This window comes from Podarcis filfolensis (genome assembly GCF_964270895.1).
Source record: "Podarcis filfolensis genome assembly, chromosome: 1".
In the NCBI taxonomy this organism is placed as follows: domain Eukaryota; kingdom Metazoa; phylum Chordata; class Lepidosauria; order Squamata; family Lacertidae; genus Podarcis; species Podarcis filfolensis.
The window spans coordinates 27,181,148-27,202,195 of record NC_139604.1 but is presented as its reverse complement, the minus strand read 5'-3'; the positions used below and the strand labels follow the sequence as shown (position 1 = coordinate 27,202,195).

Sequence of the window (21,048 nt, the reverse complement as noted above, 5' to 3'; positions counted from 1 at the left end):
GGGAGTTGTAGTCCAACATATAGAGGGCACCACATTGGCTACCTCAGTTACAAGATGCAATAACATTCCACTCCTCTCTTCAGTTTCCTTCATTTTTCTTTTCAAACTAACACAACATGTTCCTTTTTCTGTAGTCCCGTTTTGGCTCTAATTGGCACTCATCATTTGAGTTCCCTATTAGAGGGAGTGATAGTGGCACAAAATAGCAGATGTCAAGAAAATGACTCATATTTTTAAGGTACTTGTAATGTCAAATATAATATTCTCTCTCTCTCTATATATATATATATATACTTCCATTGTATAAGGAAGAGCATTTATCTTAAATCTATATGCCTTCTTCCTACTGTATCAATTATGAAGCTAACTCTTATTCGTCTTAAAGGATTGCATATGCATTTAGGGAGTATGGCACACTGTTGTCTTGTCATAATTGTAATAATCATGAATAGCTTTTCCAGCACTTTTCCTTCAGGTAGAAGAATTCCAAAGAAGGAATCCGTTCCTCTGTTTGGTAGAAGAATAGTGAAATGCTGTTTTTCTCTTCCTACCCTTCTAAGCAAGTGTTTAAGGTAATAGTTGTCACAGTGGGCACACGGTGAATGTTCTAAGGATTCACCCATCCATGTTGGACCTGATTCATGGATGCAGGTAGCTTAGAATCCAGGTGTACGGAGACAGTTCCACAGGGCAAGTAGTTCTCTGTGCCCTTCAGCGTTGCGTCTTTCCACTATGTTGCTCCAAGTGCATCCATATTCATCACACCACTTTTAAAAAGGCATCTTTTGTTCCATCTTTTTAAAAACAGATTGCTTTATTTCTCTTTAGCCAGACCTTCGCTACACCCTCCCTCCCTTTCGATGCATAAAATTTTATATGGGTTGTCCCTGAAACCCAGTCTTCCCACCCACCACTGTGCATTTGCTGTTGTGTGATTAAAGTTGATGGAACTGCATGCACAGTGAGCAGCTTCATGCAAACAGCTTGAATCTTGGAGGAGTCTTGTGTGGTTGTGCTTCAGGCAGGTACCATGTGGCTCGTTGCACACCTGAACTGACTCTTAAGAGATGGAGTGTGTGATAGCCATTTGGGCCTATCATGAATGTTGCCCCCAAGCTGCTTTACAAGAGAATCCAGACACAGAGTAACTGTTGCAAGCATTTGCACCATCCTTTGGGGTCCTGAAACTCATAAGTCAGAGGTGAGGCACTTGTGGGCCTCCAGATGTTGGACACAACTTCCTCCAGCAGCAATCGGAATGACAAGTGGATAGGGATAATGGGAGTTGTAGTTCAGTAACATCTGAAGGGCAATGGGATCCCCACCCGTACTCTACCCCCGTTACCTGTGACTGTGGGGGATGTAGCATTAGGAGTATGGACATTGTCTCCGTTCAGATATGCCAGGCAGCTGGGGAAGGGGAATAAGATGCCAGAGAGGGTCAGGAAGTCAGATTATCCTCTACCAGGGCCAGGGCCTTCTCAGTGATGGCTCCAACCTGGTGGAATGCTCTGTCCCATGAGACCAGGGCCCTGCTGGATTTAACTTCCTTCCGCAGGGCCCGTAAGACAGAGCTATTCCGCCTGGCTTTCAATTTGAACTTAGCCTGATCTTTAATGCCCCTTCCTTCCCTCCCCCTTCCCTTTTTATGAAGATTATCCGCTCTAGGATCCCACAGCTAATTCTCCCCTGATCTCCTCACTGGCCCAAATAGGACTAACTTGGCCAACTAGCCCTGGTGATCATCTCATGTTTATTGGATGGATTTCCCCCCAAATTGATTTTTGAATTCTAAATTTATTGTTATTCACGTTTTATACTGTATTTTATGCTGTTTTTTGTTGCATCAATTAAGTATTTTAAATTTGTTGTTAGCTGCCCTGAGTCTGGTTTTCTGAACCAGGAAGGACGGGGTATAAAAAAATTATTATTATTATTATTATTATTATTATTATTATTATTATTATTATTATTTATAATCTTTGGTGGCATTCCTATAGCAAAAATAATGAGTCTCCTAGCCTTTAGTTTCAGATCACTTATGTGACAAGCACAGTGGTATGTTCACTGAAGAAAAGAAGGAATAAATACTCAAGATTCCTCCTATAAAGCACTGATATGCTGAGTTAAATGCATTAGAAGTATTAACACCCAGACCAGCACAAATGAGCAAATGTTTCTTCTCCACCCCAATTGTTTTGGAAAACTTACGCCTAAAGAGCGATTTATTTTTAGATATTGCATCAGATGTTCACCAGCTGGCTGTGAAGTATTAATTTTTGACTTTGCAATACATCTGTATGTGCTTTTCTAAAATTGTGTTCTAACAATTATGAATGTAGGCTTACAGCATTTGTATCTGTTGAATAATTTCTGCCCCACCTTTCTATTCCGAAAGAGACACTCAACGTGTCTGACAAGGTATACAGTAGAAGCAACTCCAAAGATAAAAACAATTCCATCATCAAAGCTGCAATCCTAATCCTCTAGCCATGCTGCTGGAGGGGTTTTAGGATTCAGCATCTTTTGGCCTCTGCCAGCTGTGGTCGTTGGGGCAAGATACTACAAGTTGTAGTAAACGGTGTAGGTGAAATGGCTTCCCTATGCAAGAGGGAAGTAGGCTTGGAAGTGAAAGGCAAGATTGGATGGAAGGCTAATGATTTGTTTTCTGCATCTGACGAGGACTACAATTTCCCCTTCAGATTTGGTGATTCCGATTCATACCTCTTGCATTGCTGCAGTCAGCAAACTGTTCCTGTGGCTTACAGCCTGGAAACGCTAGCAAGTATGGAATGAATAGCCTGTTCTTTCACAGAGATTACGTAGTTCCCTGAAGTGCAACTACACTGGTATGGCTGTGGCCATCTTTAGCTTTCTGCTTGCAACTGATGTTCAAGTTGCTTGCTGAGTTGTTATCTTGACCTTGCTCTCCAAAAAACCTCAGGATTTTCACACATGCTCCCTCTTCCTCTTTTATTCTTAAGCAATCCTCTGAAGCAGATTGAGGGTGGTATTCAACAAATCTTTACAAAGGGTAGACCTATTGCAGTTAATCACCCCAGTTAGTCATGGCCCATTTAATTTCAGTGGATCTACCCCGGGTAAAAGTTGGTTGAATGCCACCCTAAGCTGCTATCCAGTCTGCCTGTAATGCAATAAACAGTAGCTTGGGAGCTGAACCATAGGTGATTGCCTTCTCCTTTCTATTTACCATAGGTGATTTGTGCATGTGTGTGTCTGAGAGGTGGGGGGTTTCGGAAGTGACTTTTGGATATCAAGTATGAAAAGGAAAGGGGTGTAGGCAGGTTACTTTCAGAGTGTGGCAGGTAAAATATGAAACTTTAGTGTCTGAATGGGTGGCTGTGGCTAGTAAAGATATAGGAGAGATGGAATAAGAGAGGTAGTGCTTTGGAAGGTGAGAACATGAGTGCCTGGGATAGCAATTGAATGGACATCTGGGGAAAATAGGCTATGGAGCAGGAGGCTGGGTCTTTTAAAGTGTGTATTGTATCTATTAAGTACATACAGGTGAAACTCAAAAAATTAGAATATTGTGTAAAAGTTCATTTATTTCAGTAATTCAACTTAAAACGTAAAACTAATATATGAGATAGAATCATGACATGCAAAGCGAGATATATCAAGCCTTTATTTGTTATAATTGTGATGTTTATGGCGTACAGCTGATGAAAACCCCAAATTAACAATCTCAGAAAATTAGAATATTAAATGAAATCAGCAAAACGAGGACTGCAAATAGAGCAATATTGGACCTCTGAGAAGTAGAAGCATGCACATGTACTCAGTACTTGGTTTGGGCCTCGTTTGCATCAATTACTGCCTCAATGCGGCGTGGCATGGATGCTATCAGCCTGTGGCACTGCTGAGGTGTTATGGAAGACCAGGAAGCTTCAATATCAGCCTTCAGCTCTTCTGCATTGCTTGGTCTCATGTCTCTCATAGATTCTCTATGGGGTTCAGGTCAGGCGGGTTTGCTGGCTAATCAAGCACAGTAATCCCATGGGCATTGAACCAGGTTTTGGTACTTTTGGCAGTGTGGGCAGGTGCCAAAGTCCTGCTGGAAAATGAAATCAGCATCCCCATAAAGCTCGTCTGTGGAAGGAAGCATGAAGTGCTCCAAAATCTCTTGGTAGACAGCTACGTTGACCCTGGAATTAATGGAGCACAGTGGACCAACACCAGCTGATGACATGGCTCCCCAAATCAACACAGACTGTGGAAACTTCACATTGGACTTCAAGCATCTGGCATTGTGTGCCTCCCCTTTCTTCCTCCAGACTCTGGGTCCTTGGTTTCCAAATGAGATGCAAAAGCTGCTCTCATCAGAAAAGAGATTTGGGGAGCCATGTCATCAGCTGGTGTTGGTCCATTGTGCTCCATTAATTCCAGGGTCAACGTAGCTGTCTACCAAGAGATTTTGGAGCACTTCATGCTTCCTTCCACAGACGAGCTTTATGGGGATGCTGATTTCATTTTCCAGTAGGACTTTGGCACCTGCCCACACTGCCAAAAGCACCAAAACCTGGTTCAATGGACATGGGATTACTGTGCTTGATTGGCCAGCAAACCCGCCTGACCTGAACCCCACAGAGAATGTATGGGGCATTGCCAAGAGAAAGATGAGAGACATGAGACCAAGCAATGCAGAAGAGCTGAAGGCTGATATTGAAGCTTCCTGGTCTTCCATAACACCACAGCAGTACCACAGGCTGATAGCATCCATGCCACACCACATTGAGGCAGTAATTGATGCAAAAGGGTCCCAAACCTAGTACTGAGTACATGTGCATGCTTCTACTTCTCAGAGGTCCAATATTGCTCTATTTGCAGTCCTCGTTTTGCTGATTTCATTTAATATTCTAATTTTCTGAGATTGTTAATTTGGGGTTTTCATCAGCTGTACACCATAAACATCACAATTATAACAAATAAAGGCTTGACATATCTCGCTTTGCATGTCATGAGTCTATCTCATATATTAGTTTCACCTTTTAAGTTGAATTACTGAAATAAATGAACTTTTCCACAATATTCTAATTTTTTGAGTTTCACCTGTAGTACTAACAGCTTAGTGGGTTAGACGGTCTGCAGTTACGTGTCATTTGCATCACTTAAACCTTGGAAGACATCGAAATACTGTGTAATTTTGGACAATTGTAACCATCTGTTTTAGCATAAATGGGTGCAATTCCATTGAAGTCTGAGCTTGAGCCACTTAAGACTCTCATCCCACCCACAAATATAATTCTTGAAAGCGCCATCCCCATCCGCAAGCATTTGTGATTTGCCCTACATTTAATATAAAAGCTACTCAGATATATCTGGCATACTTTACCAGTTATTTCATAAGCAGTACTGTAGAAGAACTTGACTAAGGAGACAGTGATATCTGTTGTGTGTTTGAATAAATGTTTTTTTCCATATCTAGAAGTCGGGGTGGGGGAATATCCTTGAACGCTGGACTTAATCTGGTGACCTGCAGTAATTTAGAAAAAAAAACCCTCTTCTTTCTGGATAACTGTCTCATTTTTTATTTTAAAATCCTGATTAGTTCAGTTACAAATCCAAAACAAAAGTCTGCCCTTTAGCGAGCAGAATGTAGGCAATGTGAGGAAATCTGCTGTGAAACTGTTGGAAAAGGAACAGCATGTCTTTTTCAAAATACCAGTGGAAATGCCACTTCATATGAGAGAGACTCTCTCCCCATCATGCCCTCTGTTTTTCCATCCCTTTGCTCTTTAGGAAATCACATTATGTCTTAAATCTACAAACCTGAACCACCCCAGACAGACTTTGCAATAAGTGCAAAGTTGTTTCTTTTCATGGGGGTTAGTTTAAGGCTGCTGATGGCCACCACCCAGTGATGGAGTTGTATTTACACTAAACTTGACTATCCTTCACATATGAAACACATCTCCCTTCTTGGAGATAATACGTTCAACAGCTTATATTGCACATGATGGGCTCCTGCACATGGAGCTCAGTGGTTCCCAGGCACACACCCCCCGGACCACTTGAAAATTGCTGACGGACTTGGTGGACCATCTGATTTTTTTGCCTGTTTCAGAATTGTAATGCACCATACTCGTCCTCTCTTAGTTTCCTCCCTTTTTTTGTGGCTGCATCCTTCATTCCCACCTTCCATTCCTTTCAATTGCCTTCTCAGCCTCTTTGCTCTGTGCCTTTCCCTATCTTTCTGCCATCCATGGCGTCAATCCTCTAAGGAAGGCAAAGCCACCTTACTGCCCCATCACTTCTGCAGACCACCTGAATGAAGCTGATGGACCACTGGTGGTCCATGGACCACATTTTGGTGGAACTCTTGTCTAGTTGGCAGGTAATGAACTTCACCTCTTTGCGTTGCAAACAGAATTTAAAGCAGATCATGTTCTGTGTCCAATGAGTCAAATGGAAAAGAGCTATTAGATTTTTTCTTTTGAGTTCCTTGAAGACTTACGAAGGTTGCAGTACACTGGGGTCATTTATCTTAAGTCTTTTAAGTTGGAGGATTTAAATTAAAAACTGAGAAGACTTTAGATTGCTCAATAGCATCCATATTAGTGGTCAAAAAAAATTAACAAGCAGAATTGACGTTTTGTTATCTCCCTGGGAACAACCTGAAAGTCAAATGAGTTGGTGAAATATTGAAAGGACCTGCTACATTTGGTGCTCATTCTAGTTGCGTCTGTAGTTATCTGATATTCTCAGGTGCTTTTAAACAGAGTTGCTACAGCTCAAATCCAGAAAATCTTGAAATTCCTTGGCAGAGAAAATGCTTGGGAACAATGGATGGATATACCTGTATACCTGAAGGAGCGTCTCCACCCCCATCGTTCAGCCCAGACACTGAGATCCAGCGCCGAGAGCCTTCTGGCGGTTCCCTCATTGCGAGAAGTGAGGTTACAGGGAGCCAGACAGAGGGCCTTCTCGGTAGTGGCGCCCACCCTGTGGAACACCCTCCCTTCAGATGTCAAGGAAATAAGCAGTTATCCTCTCTTTAAAAGACATCTGAAGGCAGCCCTGTATAGGGAAGTTTTTAATATTTAATGCTGTAGTGTTTTTAACATGTGATTGGGAGCCGCCCAGAGTGGCTGGGGAGACTCAGCTAGATGGGCGGGGTATAAATAAGTTATTGTTGTTGTTGTTGTTGTTGTTTTGTTGTTGTTGTTATACACCCACCCACACCTGAGTGAATTGTGTCACTCATTGCAATGGAGGAGTCTGACCCACTGCACATAGTCATGAGAGCCATTTGACAAAAAGTGGCATTCGGTTCTAGCTGATGTTTGGATGTGGCCAGCATGGAATTTAGCTTGCTAATGCAGGGAAGATGCACTTGCATTCCTCCATCTATCTATCTACCTACCTACCTACCTACCTACCTACCTATCTATCTTTGGGAAGGAGCTGCATTTCCATAGGTGTTTGTGGAGAAGTCTATGTATGTGTTGTGTTAGGCATTAGGACTACAGATGAGATCTTCTGGGACTGATACACTACAGTGGTACCTCGGGTTACATACGCTTCAGGTTACAGACTCCGCTAACCCAGAAATAGTGCTTCAGGTTAAGAACTTTGCTTCAGGATGAGAACAGAAATCGTGCTCCGGTGGCATGGCAGCAGCAGGAGGCCCCATTAGCTAAAGTGGTGCTTCAGGTGAAGAACAGTTTCAGGTTAAGTACGGACCTCCGGAACGAATTAAGTACTTAACCCGAGGTACCACTGTATTTACATTAAAGCCTCCCCTGTGGAGTACAGCCTATGGTGACAGCCCCTGTGAGCTTGGTGCTAAATATAGACAGGAAACAAAGACAGTGAAGGTGGGGGGGGGAGACCTCTGGACTGTGTGTTTAATTAGGTCCAGCATTTGGCCCACAAGGCCATTTACCGCAGTGCATGCCCTCCTACCTAACACCTAACATATGATGTGATGGAGACGCTCCCTGCAAAACTGACAATGCCTGAAAATCCCAGTTAGCCTGATCACCAGCACCTCCAAATATCTGTCCCTCTGCCCATGCAGTTTGATTTCAGATTGCACAGAAAAGGAAAATCTGGGAATGCCACCTCTCCATCATCGCCCAGAAATATATATCTCCACCTTCCAGCAGTGGATCTGCTAATCAACCCGGATAAAATTCCAGCCCTGTGAAACACAGCAAAAGCACCAGTTATAAATACAAAGTGCAGGGTGGAGATATAAAATAAGTAATTACAGCTAATTGCCATTTTGCACTGCATGCCAAAGTTGCAATGGTGCAAGAAAGCTCTGGCTCAGATGTAAACATGACTAAAGTGTTGTGATCATGGGAACCAGTGCTGGCGTATAACCGCCTCCTCCTCCCCAGTCGGCAGTCTCGTTACATTCACTGGAGGTCTCCAGGCTTCACTGATAAACAGAAGTGTTGTCAACAGCTCCATTCTAATATCTGCTTTGATTTTTGTTGGCTGTGACTCAACAGTGTTTTATTATTTAATTAATAAGTGATAGACTTCACCCCACCCTTGGATCTAAGCTGCTTCTGTATGATGGATTGCCAGCTATTTCACCCCACCCCTCTGCCAAGTCTCCCGCGCCAATAATGCTAACATGATATGCTGAAGCTTTCCCCAACTTGTAGGACTCAAAAGTTGGATGCGAGAAGCCTTTTATCAGCTGCTTGCTCATCATGGAGCTGATGTAGGGTCCTGGAGTCCTGTCCAGGCATATTTGTAGGAGGCTCTGCAACTGAAGGCACAGAGCAAAACTGAAGGTCGCTTCCTAATCTAGCTACTTTGGGATATGAATTGAACATAGCTTATGTTAGACACTGTCCTTGCTTATCCATTTTGAATTCATCTGTGTTTGGTTTTTGCCACTGAGAGGGAGAGAGTCTGTTCTGATGCAGTGAATACCCAGTCAGCCAAGAGAAGCTTGATTAGGGGAGATAAATTTCTGTTGCAGCCCAGGAATGCCCTGGCACAATTTTGTTTCTGTGTGTATTTGGCTACTATGTGGTATGTGGATATTGCCATTGTCTGCTAATACGGGAATGCTTTTCTTTTTGTATATTTGATGAGCTGATAACGAGAGAAACTGCTCTTGTCTCCCCGCCACCTCTCTGTAAAATGAGCTTAAATACCTATTGGGTGTTAAGCTTTCTCTGTCTTTAAACCCAGCATTTGACTTGCTCTCTTCTGTTCATTAGTATAATCCAGGAATTCCTCTGTAATTGTGAGCTTTTCTGTTTTAGTTAAAAGCAACAGCAGCAGAGGTTAATATTCCGGGGTTTTTTTTACTTCTCTAAATCTTCAGCTAGAAACACAAGGATCTGTGGAGTAAAGCTTCAGAAGTGGACAATCAGCCTCTGTAATACTCTATAATTATTATTTACAATTTAGCTTCTGCAACACGCTTTCATCCTCTCTGAATAAGTTTGATGGCAGGGGGCCAGTTGAGACATACTGGGAAAACACATTCTCCTGCTATGTGAATGAGTTGCAGTGAGCTGTTTTGATTATCTGACCACTTGTGTCTAATGCCTTATTTTTCCTCTACTTTTTTTTTTAACATTGTAGGTTTATAGCCAAGCCATGTGCCTTAGGCCTAAAAGTCCAGGCCAATGGACCACGGAAAGCTCAGCCTAATGCCATTCTTGAAAAAGTCTTCACTGCAATTACAAAGGTACAGTATGCACCTAAAAAAAATGTTTACTTTGGGAGAAGGGATAGGTTTGTCATGAAATATGAAATAACTTGGGTTGGAGTGGGCCCCTTGGCAAAATGCCATTTGGTGGACTTCCTGATGGGCTTACTGTTTGGTAGCAGTGCTCTGGGGAGTGTCTGGCTCTGGGGGCCACCATTTAATGCGCTGGAGCGATGCTACATTGTGAGTGCTGTATGAAAGTGCTTCAAGACCCAGTCACCTAGCTCAAGGTGGCAGTAAAAAAGAACTGTTTAATGTTTTAAGGGGCCCAGTGCAATTCATCTCCAAGATCCAAGATGGGGATGTGGGTTGCACGGTATATATGTATGTTTATACACACACACACACACACATATATATATATATATATATACACACACACACACACACACAGTATATGTATATATATGTGTGTGTGTGTGTGTGTGTGTGTGTATGCTGAACTTTCTGCAACCTTTGTCCTTGTCTGAAACTACTGATCAGATAGAAAGATTGCAAGATTGGAACAACAGTATTAAGCTTCTGATTAGATATATTAACAAGGTACATGCACAAGGTACATGCACTGTCGTGGAACAGAATCTCAAAACCACAAGAGACGGTTTGTTCTTTTTCTTCATTATTCTTTGCTTCCAGGTAGGTCTGAAATCGTTCATACTTTTTTGTATTCCTGTTGGCAGATTTAGCGACCTGCAGGGACGCGGGTGGCGCTGTGGGTTAAACCACAGCGCCTAGGACTTGCCGATCATCAGGTCGGCGGTTCAAATCCCCGCGGCGGGGTGCGCTCCCGTTGCTCGGTCCCAGCGCCTGCCAACCTAGCAGTTCGAAACCACCCCCGGGTGCATGTAGATAAATAGGGACCGCTTACTAGCGGGAAGGTAAACGGCGTTTCGGTGTGCTGCGCTGGCTCGCCAGATGCAGCTTGTCACGCTGGCCACGTGACCCGGAAGTGTCTGCGGACAGCACTGGCCCCCGGCCTCTTGAGTGAGATGGGCGCACAACCCTAGAGTCGGACACGACTGGCCCGTACGGGCAGGGGTACCTTTATTCCACCTGCAAATCTCATTCTGATTCAATTCTTAACTTCAGTGCAGCCCACTGCCCATGTATGGTGGCCCTCCAGAAGCTCAGTTAAAGCTTTCTGCTGTGCAACAGGAATTACTGCCTTAGAAAAAACAGACAGGATACTTAGAATCCTTCATTCACTCTTTATTATCATTTATTGCACCAGTTGCAGACCTTGGCATATTTAAGATCGCAACCTGCATTGCCAAGGAGTTTTTCTTCCCTGTTTGTAGAGTCACATTAAACAGGTGGGTCTTCCACCTGCTCCACCCCACCCCACCCCATACATGCACATTCTAAAGGAGTGCAACTGTAACATGTGATATTGCTGAACATACGGCTCAGCTCTTAAGAACATTCTTTACATGCAGCTGTTGAATATTTATGAAGAGCTTACAAAACTTGGAAGCTCTTTGTCAGAGCTGCTTTTTATAATAGCACTCTTAGTTTGTAATGCACCACAAATATTAATAGGCTTTATACCCAAGTAATATGCCTACATTAGGAGCATTATTGCAAACTTTAAAACACACGCACACACATACCTTTAATACATAAATTAAACACCAGATATGTGGGGTGAACCAATGTGGCCACTTCCTGCTTGCAGTATGTTTTTTTTTTAGATAGATATCTTTATTGTCAATGTCCGATACAGAACAGTGAAATTGAAAAACTACATAAAACATTCAAAACCCCCTAAAAACTCTGAAACCCCATTTTAAAATACACTATACTATACTATAAAATACACTATACTATAAAATACACTTATAATGCTGCATTTAGAACCACTTTTAATTTTAATGGTGCTTTTAACTTAATGCTTTTGTAACTGTATGTTTTCCGATATTCTGGGATCACTACCTAACTGATGAAGAACAGTCTGCAAATAAAGTTTAGTTATGGGCTAAAACAATCTTCTCCAACCAGGTTGAGGGAATGTTAGACATTAGCTTGTAGTTACTAATTGACCTTATGCTATCCTGTGTCATGTGAAATGTCAGTAAAGGAGTGACTTCTTGATCCTTTCCCTGTTTGTTTGGTAGCATCCAGACGAGAAGAGGCTTGAAGGGCTTTCCAAGCAACTGGATTGGGACGTTCGCAGTATTCAGCGCTGGTTTCGACAGAGACGCAATCAGGAAAAGCCGAGCACTCTGAGAAGGTTCTGCGAAAGCTTGTAAGGAACTGTTCCTGCCTCCCTCCTTTCCCTTTTGGGTCTGTGCAAACTGGATTCTTTGTTTTGCTCCACTGCTTATTTTTTATTTTTGTCCCACAGTCAAGGATAGGCTCCCTCCCCACTTGCTTCTCATAGTATAGCATTGCTTCATAACTGCAGTGCATGTGGATTGCAAAATCATTTCAAACACAGCTGAGAAAATCAGGTGTAATTTCTAGCTATGTAAAGGAACCAGGATATAAGGAGAACAGATTTGTCATTTAGCTGGTTCCCCGCATCCAAACTCAGTGCTAGCTATTGTACAAGGCTGGCTCTGCAGCTATTGAGGTGGCCTGGGATTCATCTTAGCAGAACCTACTTAATAGGGTGATTAGTGTCCCTTATGCCAATTGTGGTAAAATTAGAGACCTATGGGCCGAATTTAGTTAAACCCTGACTGCCAGTCAGTTACCTGCTTTAGCTGTATCTGTATTTTAGCTGTATCTTCTTAGCAGCTATAAGGAGCCAGACTAAACAACTTGTTTCCTGCTGCCCCCACCTAGGATGCTCTCCTGGCTTGTGATTTTTAGCCTCTGCCAGCCAAGAGCATGTTGTCAGTTGTGGGGTAGGGATGTAAAATGGCTTATTGTTGTAAACAAAATCTGCCCTTTTTCGCTTATGGGGTATGCAAGAGCCCGCATAGAGTCCTTACGTGGGTCCCCTATTAGTAGGAGAAAATAACAGAGGCCAACCAGAGAATATTGAGAAGCAAAGCAGCTAGTAAGCCTGGTCTTTATTGATCTGTTGCAACAGGGTGCTCCCCTCACACTCAGGAAAGGAGGAGGACCCAGAACAAAGGTGTGCCTGCCCTTATATAGACATTTTAAATTCCCTGCCCTGGAGCTCAAGACCACCCCTCCATCCATCCATCCATCCATCACAGAAGGGGTGTAACCCAAGACCACCCCCCACAAACATCATACCTATATCACAGAAAATGTGGTCTACAACAGAAATTTGAATGTTGTTGTTTTTCCTGTCTGCCAGGTTATCTGATAATGCCTTATCTGATTGCCTTTCTTGCTAGTCTGCCCATTCCTTTGAAATGGTGATTACCCAATTCCTGTAACAAGGAAGGTTTTTTCACCTCCTCCCTCCTTGCAGAGAAACATTTGGTTAGCTTGGGAGTCAAAATGGTTTCAGGTTGGTCTTCCTGTGCTGATCTATGTAGGTGCTTGGTATGTAGGTGTGAACATTTATTATATATATAAGACCTTAAATTTTATTATTACACTATCATTACTTTGTTCTAGTTTCATTGATCTGCCAGGTCTCCTGGCTGCTGACCATTGGGTAGACTGTTACCTGTGCTTAGTTTCCATAGTAGCCCCATTATTAATATGTTGGGGAACGGATCAAATCCAGCTCTGGAAATGAAAATGGAAATATATAAAATGATTTGCCCTATGCCTCTCTTCTAGAAGTCTATTTCAAGCAAGCTCTTTTATTTTGCCTAAAAATCTCAGGAGCTGATCTCCTTCCGCTCAGATTTGTCAGCTGAATTCTTATCGCTTTCCAAAAATTTGAATTAAATTTCTATGCTAGCAGGTTTAATCAGGGCAGAATGAACACTTAGATCTAATATTTTAAGCAGATTTTGCTTTAAGTGAACCTGCCATGCTTCCAGACACCATAGGATTGGGACACTGCTGCTAAGTAGAAAGGTGGCTGAGCCAGCAGCAGTCATTTTTGCTGGTGAACTGGGGTGCTCTTATGCTGCATTGGGGGCTGGAGAAGGGGCTGTACCATCAGTACCACCATAATAATAATAATAATATATTATTTATATTTATATTATATATTTATTTATAATAATATATTATTTATACCCCGCCCATCTGGCTGGGCCTCCCCAGCCACTCTGGGCGGCTTCCATAGAAACCAAAAATACAGTAACATATCACACATTAAAAACTTCCCTGAACACCTTAAGATGTCTTCTGAATGTCAGGTAGTTGTTTATCGCTTTGACATCTGCTGGAAGGGCGTTCCATTAGGGGTGGTGCCAGTCAAAATAGGAGGGAAAGGGCAAATGAAGTCCACCTCAGGGCCTCTTCCAACTAGACATTCCCTTCTCCACTCTACACCAACAGGGCGAGGTACTATCAACTGCTCAATGGAGAGGGGACTAATGCGTTTTTAATGTGTTAGTATTGTTTGCTGTGATTTCATTCTACGCAATGGTTGCTAGCTTGTAAGCTAGCACAGAAGGATTTGTGTCCTGAAAGGGAGGATATGAATATGTGCAATAAATATTGAAGGTAAGGGAATGGTGATTTCGAACCAGTTTATTTTTAGAATTTCAGGTATTAAGAAAATTATTATAAATTATCTCATCAGATAGAAAAACAGGTAATATACAACTCTTTAGGCAGTATCCAACGTATAAGTTGGATAGAGAAATAAGATGAGGTTGTGAAACACCTAAAGAACTATTCAATATATAATTTATAAAACCAAGGTTCATAAAACGTGCTGGAGCATAATGTGCTACTCGAGCCAAGCCCTCGCCTCTCAGATTATTCCGAGGTTACTGAAGGTGCCTTTAAGTTGCTGTGATCTTGGCCTTGTAGGGAAAAGCTGCCTCTTCAGTTGAACACAGTTTCTAATTCAGGGCTTTTGTAATATTCATGTCCTCTGTTGTTGCTTCCTGCTTAGTGACCTGTAAGACAACGAATGAAAGTGCACTATGGCACTTTAAAATTTTAAAAAAAACTTTGATTTGTGAGTAACAGAATATGAAGAAATCAACCATATAATTTTGAAAAGAAATTGGAAGTTTTGAGTCAAATTTTTTTTTGCCACTTATTTGCCTTTTTCATAACATGTAGTTAGGCTTCTGAAAATTGGAGCCCCGTCGCATTGAAACTTACTATCCAGAGACCTGTGTTAGTTCCAAATGTGCAACCTTTTTAAAGAAAAAGAAAGGAAAGAAAGAAAGAAAGAACAAAGCAGCATTAGAATGCCCTTTTGAGAACACCTGGAATGAGAATTGTTCTCATGGTTCTGTGGCTTCAGTGTTGTGGCTTCTACCAGATACTGCATTTTGCATATTTATAAGCACGATGCATCTTCCTGCGTACATCGTGTCTTATGCTACAAATCTTTTGTCAACAGGTTGGCCAGTTTGGTAGCAGCGGCCTGCAAATCATTCACTCCTGTTTTAGTCATCACCACAATAACCCCGAGAGAGGTTAGACTGAGCTTTGAAAAGACTTTGTGCTTTGTGGCTAAGCAGGAATTTGCACCTGGGTCCAGTCTATAGTTTTCCTGCTCAGTGTTTCTAGCCCAAAACAGCCTATGGACTTGATCTGGAGGCAAAATTGCTGGGGAATAGCCATACTACATGTTAGTCGATTGCGGAGTAGGCCCCCGAGAGACTGATGGTACTTATGAAAAGAGGAGAGTTGATGTTGTCTTGGCCCCTGTTCCCCAAACTTTATATAGAATTTGATGGGCAGCAAAGCCAATTTTGCAATATGCTCAAGGTGCCAGGGAAGAAAATGCCCTTTCATTTGCTTTCCCATCTCATCTTTCAATACTGTATAGCAGCCACGTCCAACTTCCAAGAGACTGCGATCTATTCCCACTATAAAAAACCCGGCAGTGATCTACCCATTGGATTGATCAGAGTTGTTGAGCTTTTTTGGGGGGAGGAACAGCCAAAATTGTTGAGCTTATTGGGGGGGGCAATGAGCCAAAGTTGGGGGGTTGTTGGGGGGGCATGATCGACCAGGAACACCCTGGGATCGACCGGTAGATAGCGATCGACCTGTTGAACATCCCTGCTATATGTAGTAGGTGGAATTGCCTTGATGAATCCCTGGAGTGTTCCACCCTAAACAGAACAGCCAGATCCTAATGAGGGCACTTGGAGGAAATGGCTGCTTTTCCTCTTCTCTGCACTAAAGAGGTAAACACGGCTGCTAAATGTTTAAGCAGGCGAGAAAGCATGAACCATTCCTCCCATACGTTTCACTGCTCCCTTGAACGCCTTTTCAATAATTAACTTGTACCCGACGTGGCCTTGTTTTCGAAACCTTCTTTCACCTCCCCGATAACTGTTGTGGCTCAGAAGACACCGCTTTTCAGTTTTAGAGAATAATCCTTCAAAACATGTGTTATACACGGCGAGTGAATTGCACGTGTTACTTGCTAAGGGGGTCTTACAACCGTGAGGGGCTAAGGTCTGGAAACATCTCTTTTACCAACTAGTTTCTGGGTTTTGGGGGAGGGTTTGTTACTGGGCCCCAGGTAAAAGGTGCAGGGAAGAGGGGAAAGTAAAACAATGGGAGAAATTCCATTCATGCAAGTCCAGTGGCATATAGTTCCTTATCAACAAGTGCCCACAGAAGATGAAAAAGGTGAGGACATACACTGCTAGCAGCTTCCTGCAGGTGTTGTCCTTACCTTACATTTTTTTACCTTGCAGGTGATGTCCCTTTATCTTGCAATATACAAAAAAACATTTCTTGTGTCTTCTGGAAGCTGCTCTGTCCTCTTATCTCAGCTAACACTTCTTGATAACAGCTTGTCACCACTGCATAGCCATTAACATTGTCTGGAATTTTGTCTTAGAGAAGATTATGGAGATTTTTAAAAACTTAACATGTCTATATTTTTCCTACCCCCCCTTTTTTTGGAAGAAGCTGCCTGATTACGATGTCTGTCATCTCTGAGAAAGCAATAGCCTCTTTCGTGGGCTGAACAGGTTTATTTGCTTTCATTCCTGTTCTCCTCCTCCCTCTGCCAACTTGGCACAGAATGTGGCTTTGTTACAGCCCTTATCGAAAATTAACAGACCCAAATACACCATTCCTCCCTCACAACTCCCACTGTATTAGAAGCACATATCAAGATGGAAAGTGACTTGCTTATCCCATTAGTCTCTCCACTGTGGTAGAGGCAAATTATCTGATGATTATTCTGCTTCTCTTGCATGAACGACATGCCAAACGTGCTCCTGGGAGGAGAGGACCTGCAAAGCAAAGGAAGCAATTTGCAGGCTTCATTTAGGTTTCTCTAAAAAAAACCTGGATGAATCCTTCTACTAGAGTTTTGTCCCTTTATAAAGCGACTCCTAAACTTTATATAATGATTTGACTAAGCTTTTAAGATTACTTAAAACTTGATGACTTCGGTTTATTCTCTATTATTCAGAGGACTGAGAATGTGCTGCTTTTGGTATCCCACACAACAAGGCATTTCTGGGGCAGGACTGGACAGGCATAGGACTCACTATATCCTGAGCCAGCCCTGCAGTTGGCACGGTCTAATCCAGGGCTCTTTGCTGCACTGTCTCAGGAGTGGGCAGAAGTTCTGGACACCTGAATGGAGGTGGGGCGGGGGCTGTTCTTTATTCCTACAATATTGCTCCAGAAGATCACTTGACAGGGGAGGGGGGCTGTTTCTGGAAGTGGGAGAAAATCTACCGTTCATTTCAGCTGTAGGAAATACTTTGAAGTTTAAATGCAGCTGTGACGTATTATATATGGTGTGCAGTAATAGCTCTGTCACTTATTTGAGAAGCGCGAAGCATGTCTAGGACTCTTCCTTGGAGCCCTGTGCTTTCCTTAAAAGATAAGTACTTTTGCCTTATCTCCTTTGCCATCCTCCTACGCCCAACCTTGATGAACTGAGATGCCATGTGGCTTCAGGCAGAAAAAATGTATTAGTTGTGCCACGTTCCCTATTCCGTGGGAACATGGAAAGAGATTAGTTACCTTCTTAAAGGCCTCCTATCTATAGCCTGCTTTTTGTTGTTGGATCAATGGTTTTTGATCTATAGGTGTGTGGCTCTTAAGAGGCTTATTCTACATGTTGGGCTTTTTTTTTTACACAAATGTAAATTCTGTTTACTTAATAATGCCAACTGCTTTGGCTGCCTTCTATTTCTTTAGCAGTCACACTATACTTTTCTAATATTTTGTTGCATGTTTTTATGTTTTAAGCCACATGAGTAGCATAGTGCCCTGACTAGTGGGTAAGTCAGTGATGTGTGTTAGTGGCACCAATGAAACAATATAAGTTGGCAAGTTGAAGACCAGAACACCTTCAAAAACAACCTTCCTGAACATGTTCCATAAGAGAATGCAGATATTCAGCTTCTAGCATTGTAAAACCTTCATAAAGATAATAATAATACCATCATCATGCAGGGAGGAGAGGGTGGATTGTTCCATCTGGCAAACAGCAAAGCTTCTGCAGACAGACTGATTGGAGTGTGATTTTTGAATCCCACTCAAAATATTTCTTTAATAAGATTGTCTAGTATAAACGTGCTCATAGGCAACACTTTCCACAAGCATACTTGAGACACGCTTTGCAGCTACACTGTGCACTGAGTAAAGAACACATCAAAGTGTTAGAAAGGACAGGGATGATTTATAAGTAGCTTAAACATTTCACTGCTACCAGTATGCCCCAGTGATCGATACCGGAGAAAGAAATAAACCCAAAGGACCAACAGATCTCTCCACTTCAGCCTTGGCTTCAGAAATTCCTTATTTTGTGCTGTTGCTCCTTATGCCCGTTAAAGCTCCCTGCCCCCAAGGCAGCTGCATATCAGATCCTGTGCGTATCGGATCCTGCCATAAACATGCAGTGCTGACTTGGATGGTCAGTTTCATCCTTGATGGTCTCAATCTGTTCAGTTTCGGCTAAACATCCATCCAGCTATAAGAACTTTTTGTTTCTCTTAGCTTAGTGAAATCTCTCCTTGATCCTGTCAAAAGGGTTGCTGAGGAATTGCTCAAAGCAAATAGCACACTTGCAAAATCCATCTGATTATCTGTTTGGCTACGTTTACTTTGTGGGTGAGTTGTGTTCTCCTCCCGTTCTCATCCCCATGAAGGCAAGACACAGGGACTAATTACCGGTAACTTGGAATATACAGTGCCCTTGGCGGCAGAGGTTGTTCAGCCAGAGTGATTTCCAAACATTTGTTCTGCATTTCTTCCAAGAGCTGATGTATTTATATAAAACTACACAACTGCTTCCCATGCCTTCCAAAAGACAATTCTTTTTGGTTAAATGGTAGAGAAAAGCGGGTATAAAACATGGTTGATTTGCAAACCACCATAATGTTGACAAGTTAGATATTTTACTAACCTTTTGTGGCTCACCTATCTACTTTATTAAATTTATTTAACTAATTTATATACTATTACTACATTTTAAGGGACGCGGGTGGCGCTGTGGGTTAAACCGCAGAGCCTAGAACTTGCCGATCAGAAGGTCGGCGGTTCGAATCCCCGCGACGGGGTGAGCTCCTGTTGCTCGGTCCCTGCTCCTGCCAACCTAGCAGTTCGAAAGCACGTCAAAGTGCAAGTAGATAAATAGATACCGCTCCGGCGGGAAGGTAAACGGCGTTTCCATGCACTGCTCTGGTTTGCCAGAAGCGGCTTAGTCATGCTGGCCACATGACCCGGAAGCTGTACGCCGGCTCCCTCGGCCAATAAAGCGAGATGAGCGCTGCAACCCCAGAGTCGGCCACGACTGGACCTAATGGTCAGGGGTCCCTTTACTTTTACCTTTACTACATTTTAGCTGCTTATCAGTTAAAAGTATTCAAAGCCACCCATCAAGTGATTTTAAAAAAATCAAAAATCAGAACAATTAGCCCATTAAAAATAAAGCTAGATGGTAAGTGTAAAAACTGAAATGATATTAGCTGAATCCAATGCTATTTTGCTAGAAAAAGAAGTGCTGGAACTCACCATGAACACCTCCCTCATTCTCTTAGAATGGCAATGGCACCCACCTATGAGGTGCCGGAGCTGAGTTCCAGCAAGTTCCAGCTGGGAAAAAGCCCTGACTCAATCCAATTTAATGCCCTGGCAGAAGCTATAATTATCCAAATGGTGATCTTGCACTCACAGAAATGCTTTTGATCCAGTGGACGCCTCTGCAAACAGCAGAGGATTAGTGATTGCCATTTCACTCTTTGTCATGCCATTTTCCACCTTGTTTTGGAGAGACTTATAACTCTCTGGAGCTAATTTTGGGGGAGGGGGAAATTGACCAAAGTCCAAAGTTGAGCAGCAGTCATTAGATAACCTGTTAGCCCATCCCTATTTTCTTTAAAAATCTGCTTTCCGAATTGAGAATTGTACTGTAATTTAAATGCTGCATTTTGCAGACATGGCTGAGTCGTGGCAAAGTACTTCCTTGCTGAGCGCTTTTCCTGCATTTCCTCCAGATGATCAAGATCTATTAGTGTTTGCAAAGCCCTTCCTAGAAATACGCTCTTAGGAAAGAATTGCATTGAACTGACCTTGATTGAACAGGTGGCCAGAATAATTAGGCAGCTGGGAACAGCTGGAAAGGGGTTCATGAAATTTTATTTTTTAAGAAACATGTTTGTTCAACTGCGTGTTTCTGGCCTACTTATCCAGCCGTACTATATTATTGATGGCATACAGCTACAAAAATGTAGTGTATTGTGTTGTATCTCTTCTCCCTCCTCCCCCAACCCTTGGGTTTTTGGCCTCACTAAATTTTCCTCTGATGATCTCAGAGATGCATGGTGAGTATGTTGGCTTAGGATAACACTGGTCTCAAGTGATGCTGTTACTATAAAATATTAAAGCTACTGTTAAAATCCCCAGCCAAGAAGAAAACCGGAAGCCAGTCAAGTCTCCAACCACATACCGTATTTTTCGCTCTATAAGACGCACCAGACCACAAGACGCACCTAGTTTTTGGAGGAGGAAAACAAGGAAAAAAATATTATGAATCTCAGAAGCCAGAACAGCAAGAGGGATCGCTACGCAGTGAAAGCAGCAATCCCTCTTGCTGTTCTGACTTCTGGGATAGCTGTGCAGCCTGCATTCGCTCCATAAGATGCACACACATTTCCCCATACTTTTTAGGAGGGGAAAAGTGAGTCTTATAGAGCAAAAAATACGGTAATTCAATAGAAAGATTTTGCTTTGCATAAGTTACCTGCTATTTTGCATATTTTAACAAAAGCCTTCCTTTTGCTGTGGTGCATCTCCCTGTTCTTTTTTATATATATAAAGTGTTACTGATTTTCATAGTAGTACATAAAGCCTAA

General features: G+C 42.5%; 1 protein-coding gene and 1 long non-coding RNA gene across 4 annotated transcripts in view; one reads left to right on the top strand and one right to left on the bottom strand.

Annotated features, from left to right (window-relative positions):
• CERS6 (ceramide synthase 6) overlaps window positions 1-21,048 on the top strand; it is an 86,073-nt gene that overhangs the window by 16,377 nt on the left and 48,648 nt on the right. For both annotated transcript variants that reach the window (XM_083577450.1, XM_083577449.1), the window contains exons 2-3: window positions 9,580-9,685; window positions 11,821-11,951. In XM_083577450.1, the coding sequence (XP_083433576.1) occupies window positions 9,580-9,685; window positions 11,821-11,951 (237 nt within the window). The remainder of the gene's footprint in view (window positions 1-9,579; window positions 9,686-11,820; window positions 11,952-21,048) is intronic.
• LOC310745387 lies at window positions 14,421-16,493 on the bottom strand. Of its 2 annotated transcripts, XR_014540107.1 has the most exons (3): window positions 16,416-16,483; window positions 14,864-14,898; window positions 14,421-14,652 (listed from the first exon to the last, which is right to left on the bottom strand). It is a non-coding gene; the product is annotated as an uncharacterized lncRNA (long non-coding RNA). The 2 variants fall into 2 exon arrangements; XR_014540106.1 differs by lacking the exon at window positions 14,864-14,898 and having other exon boundaries at window positions 16,416-16,493.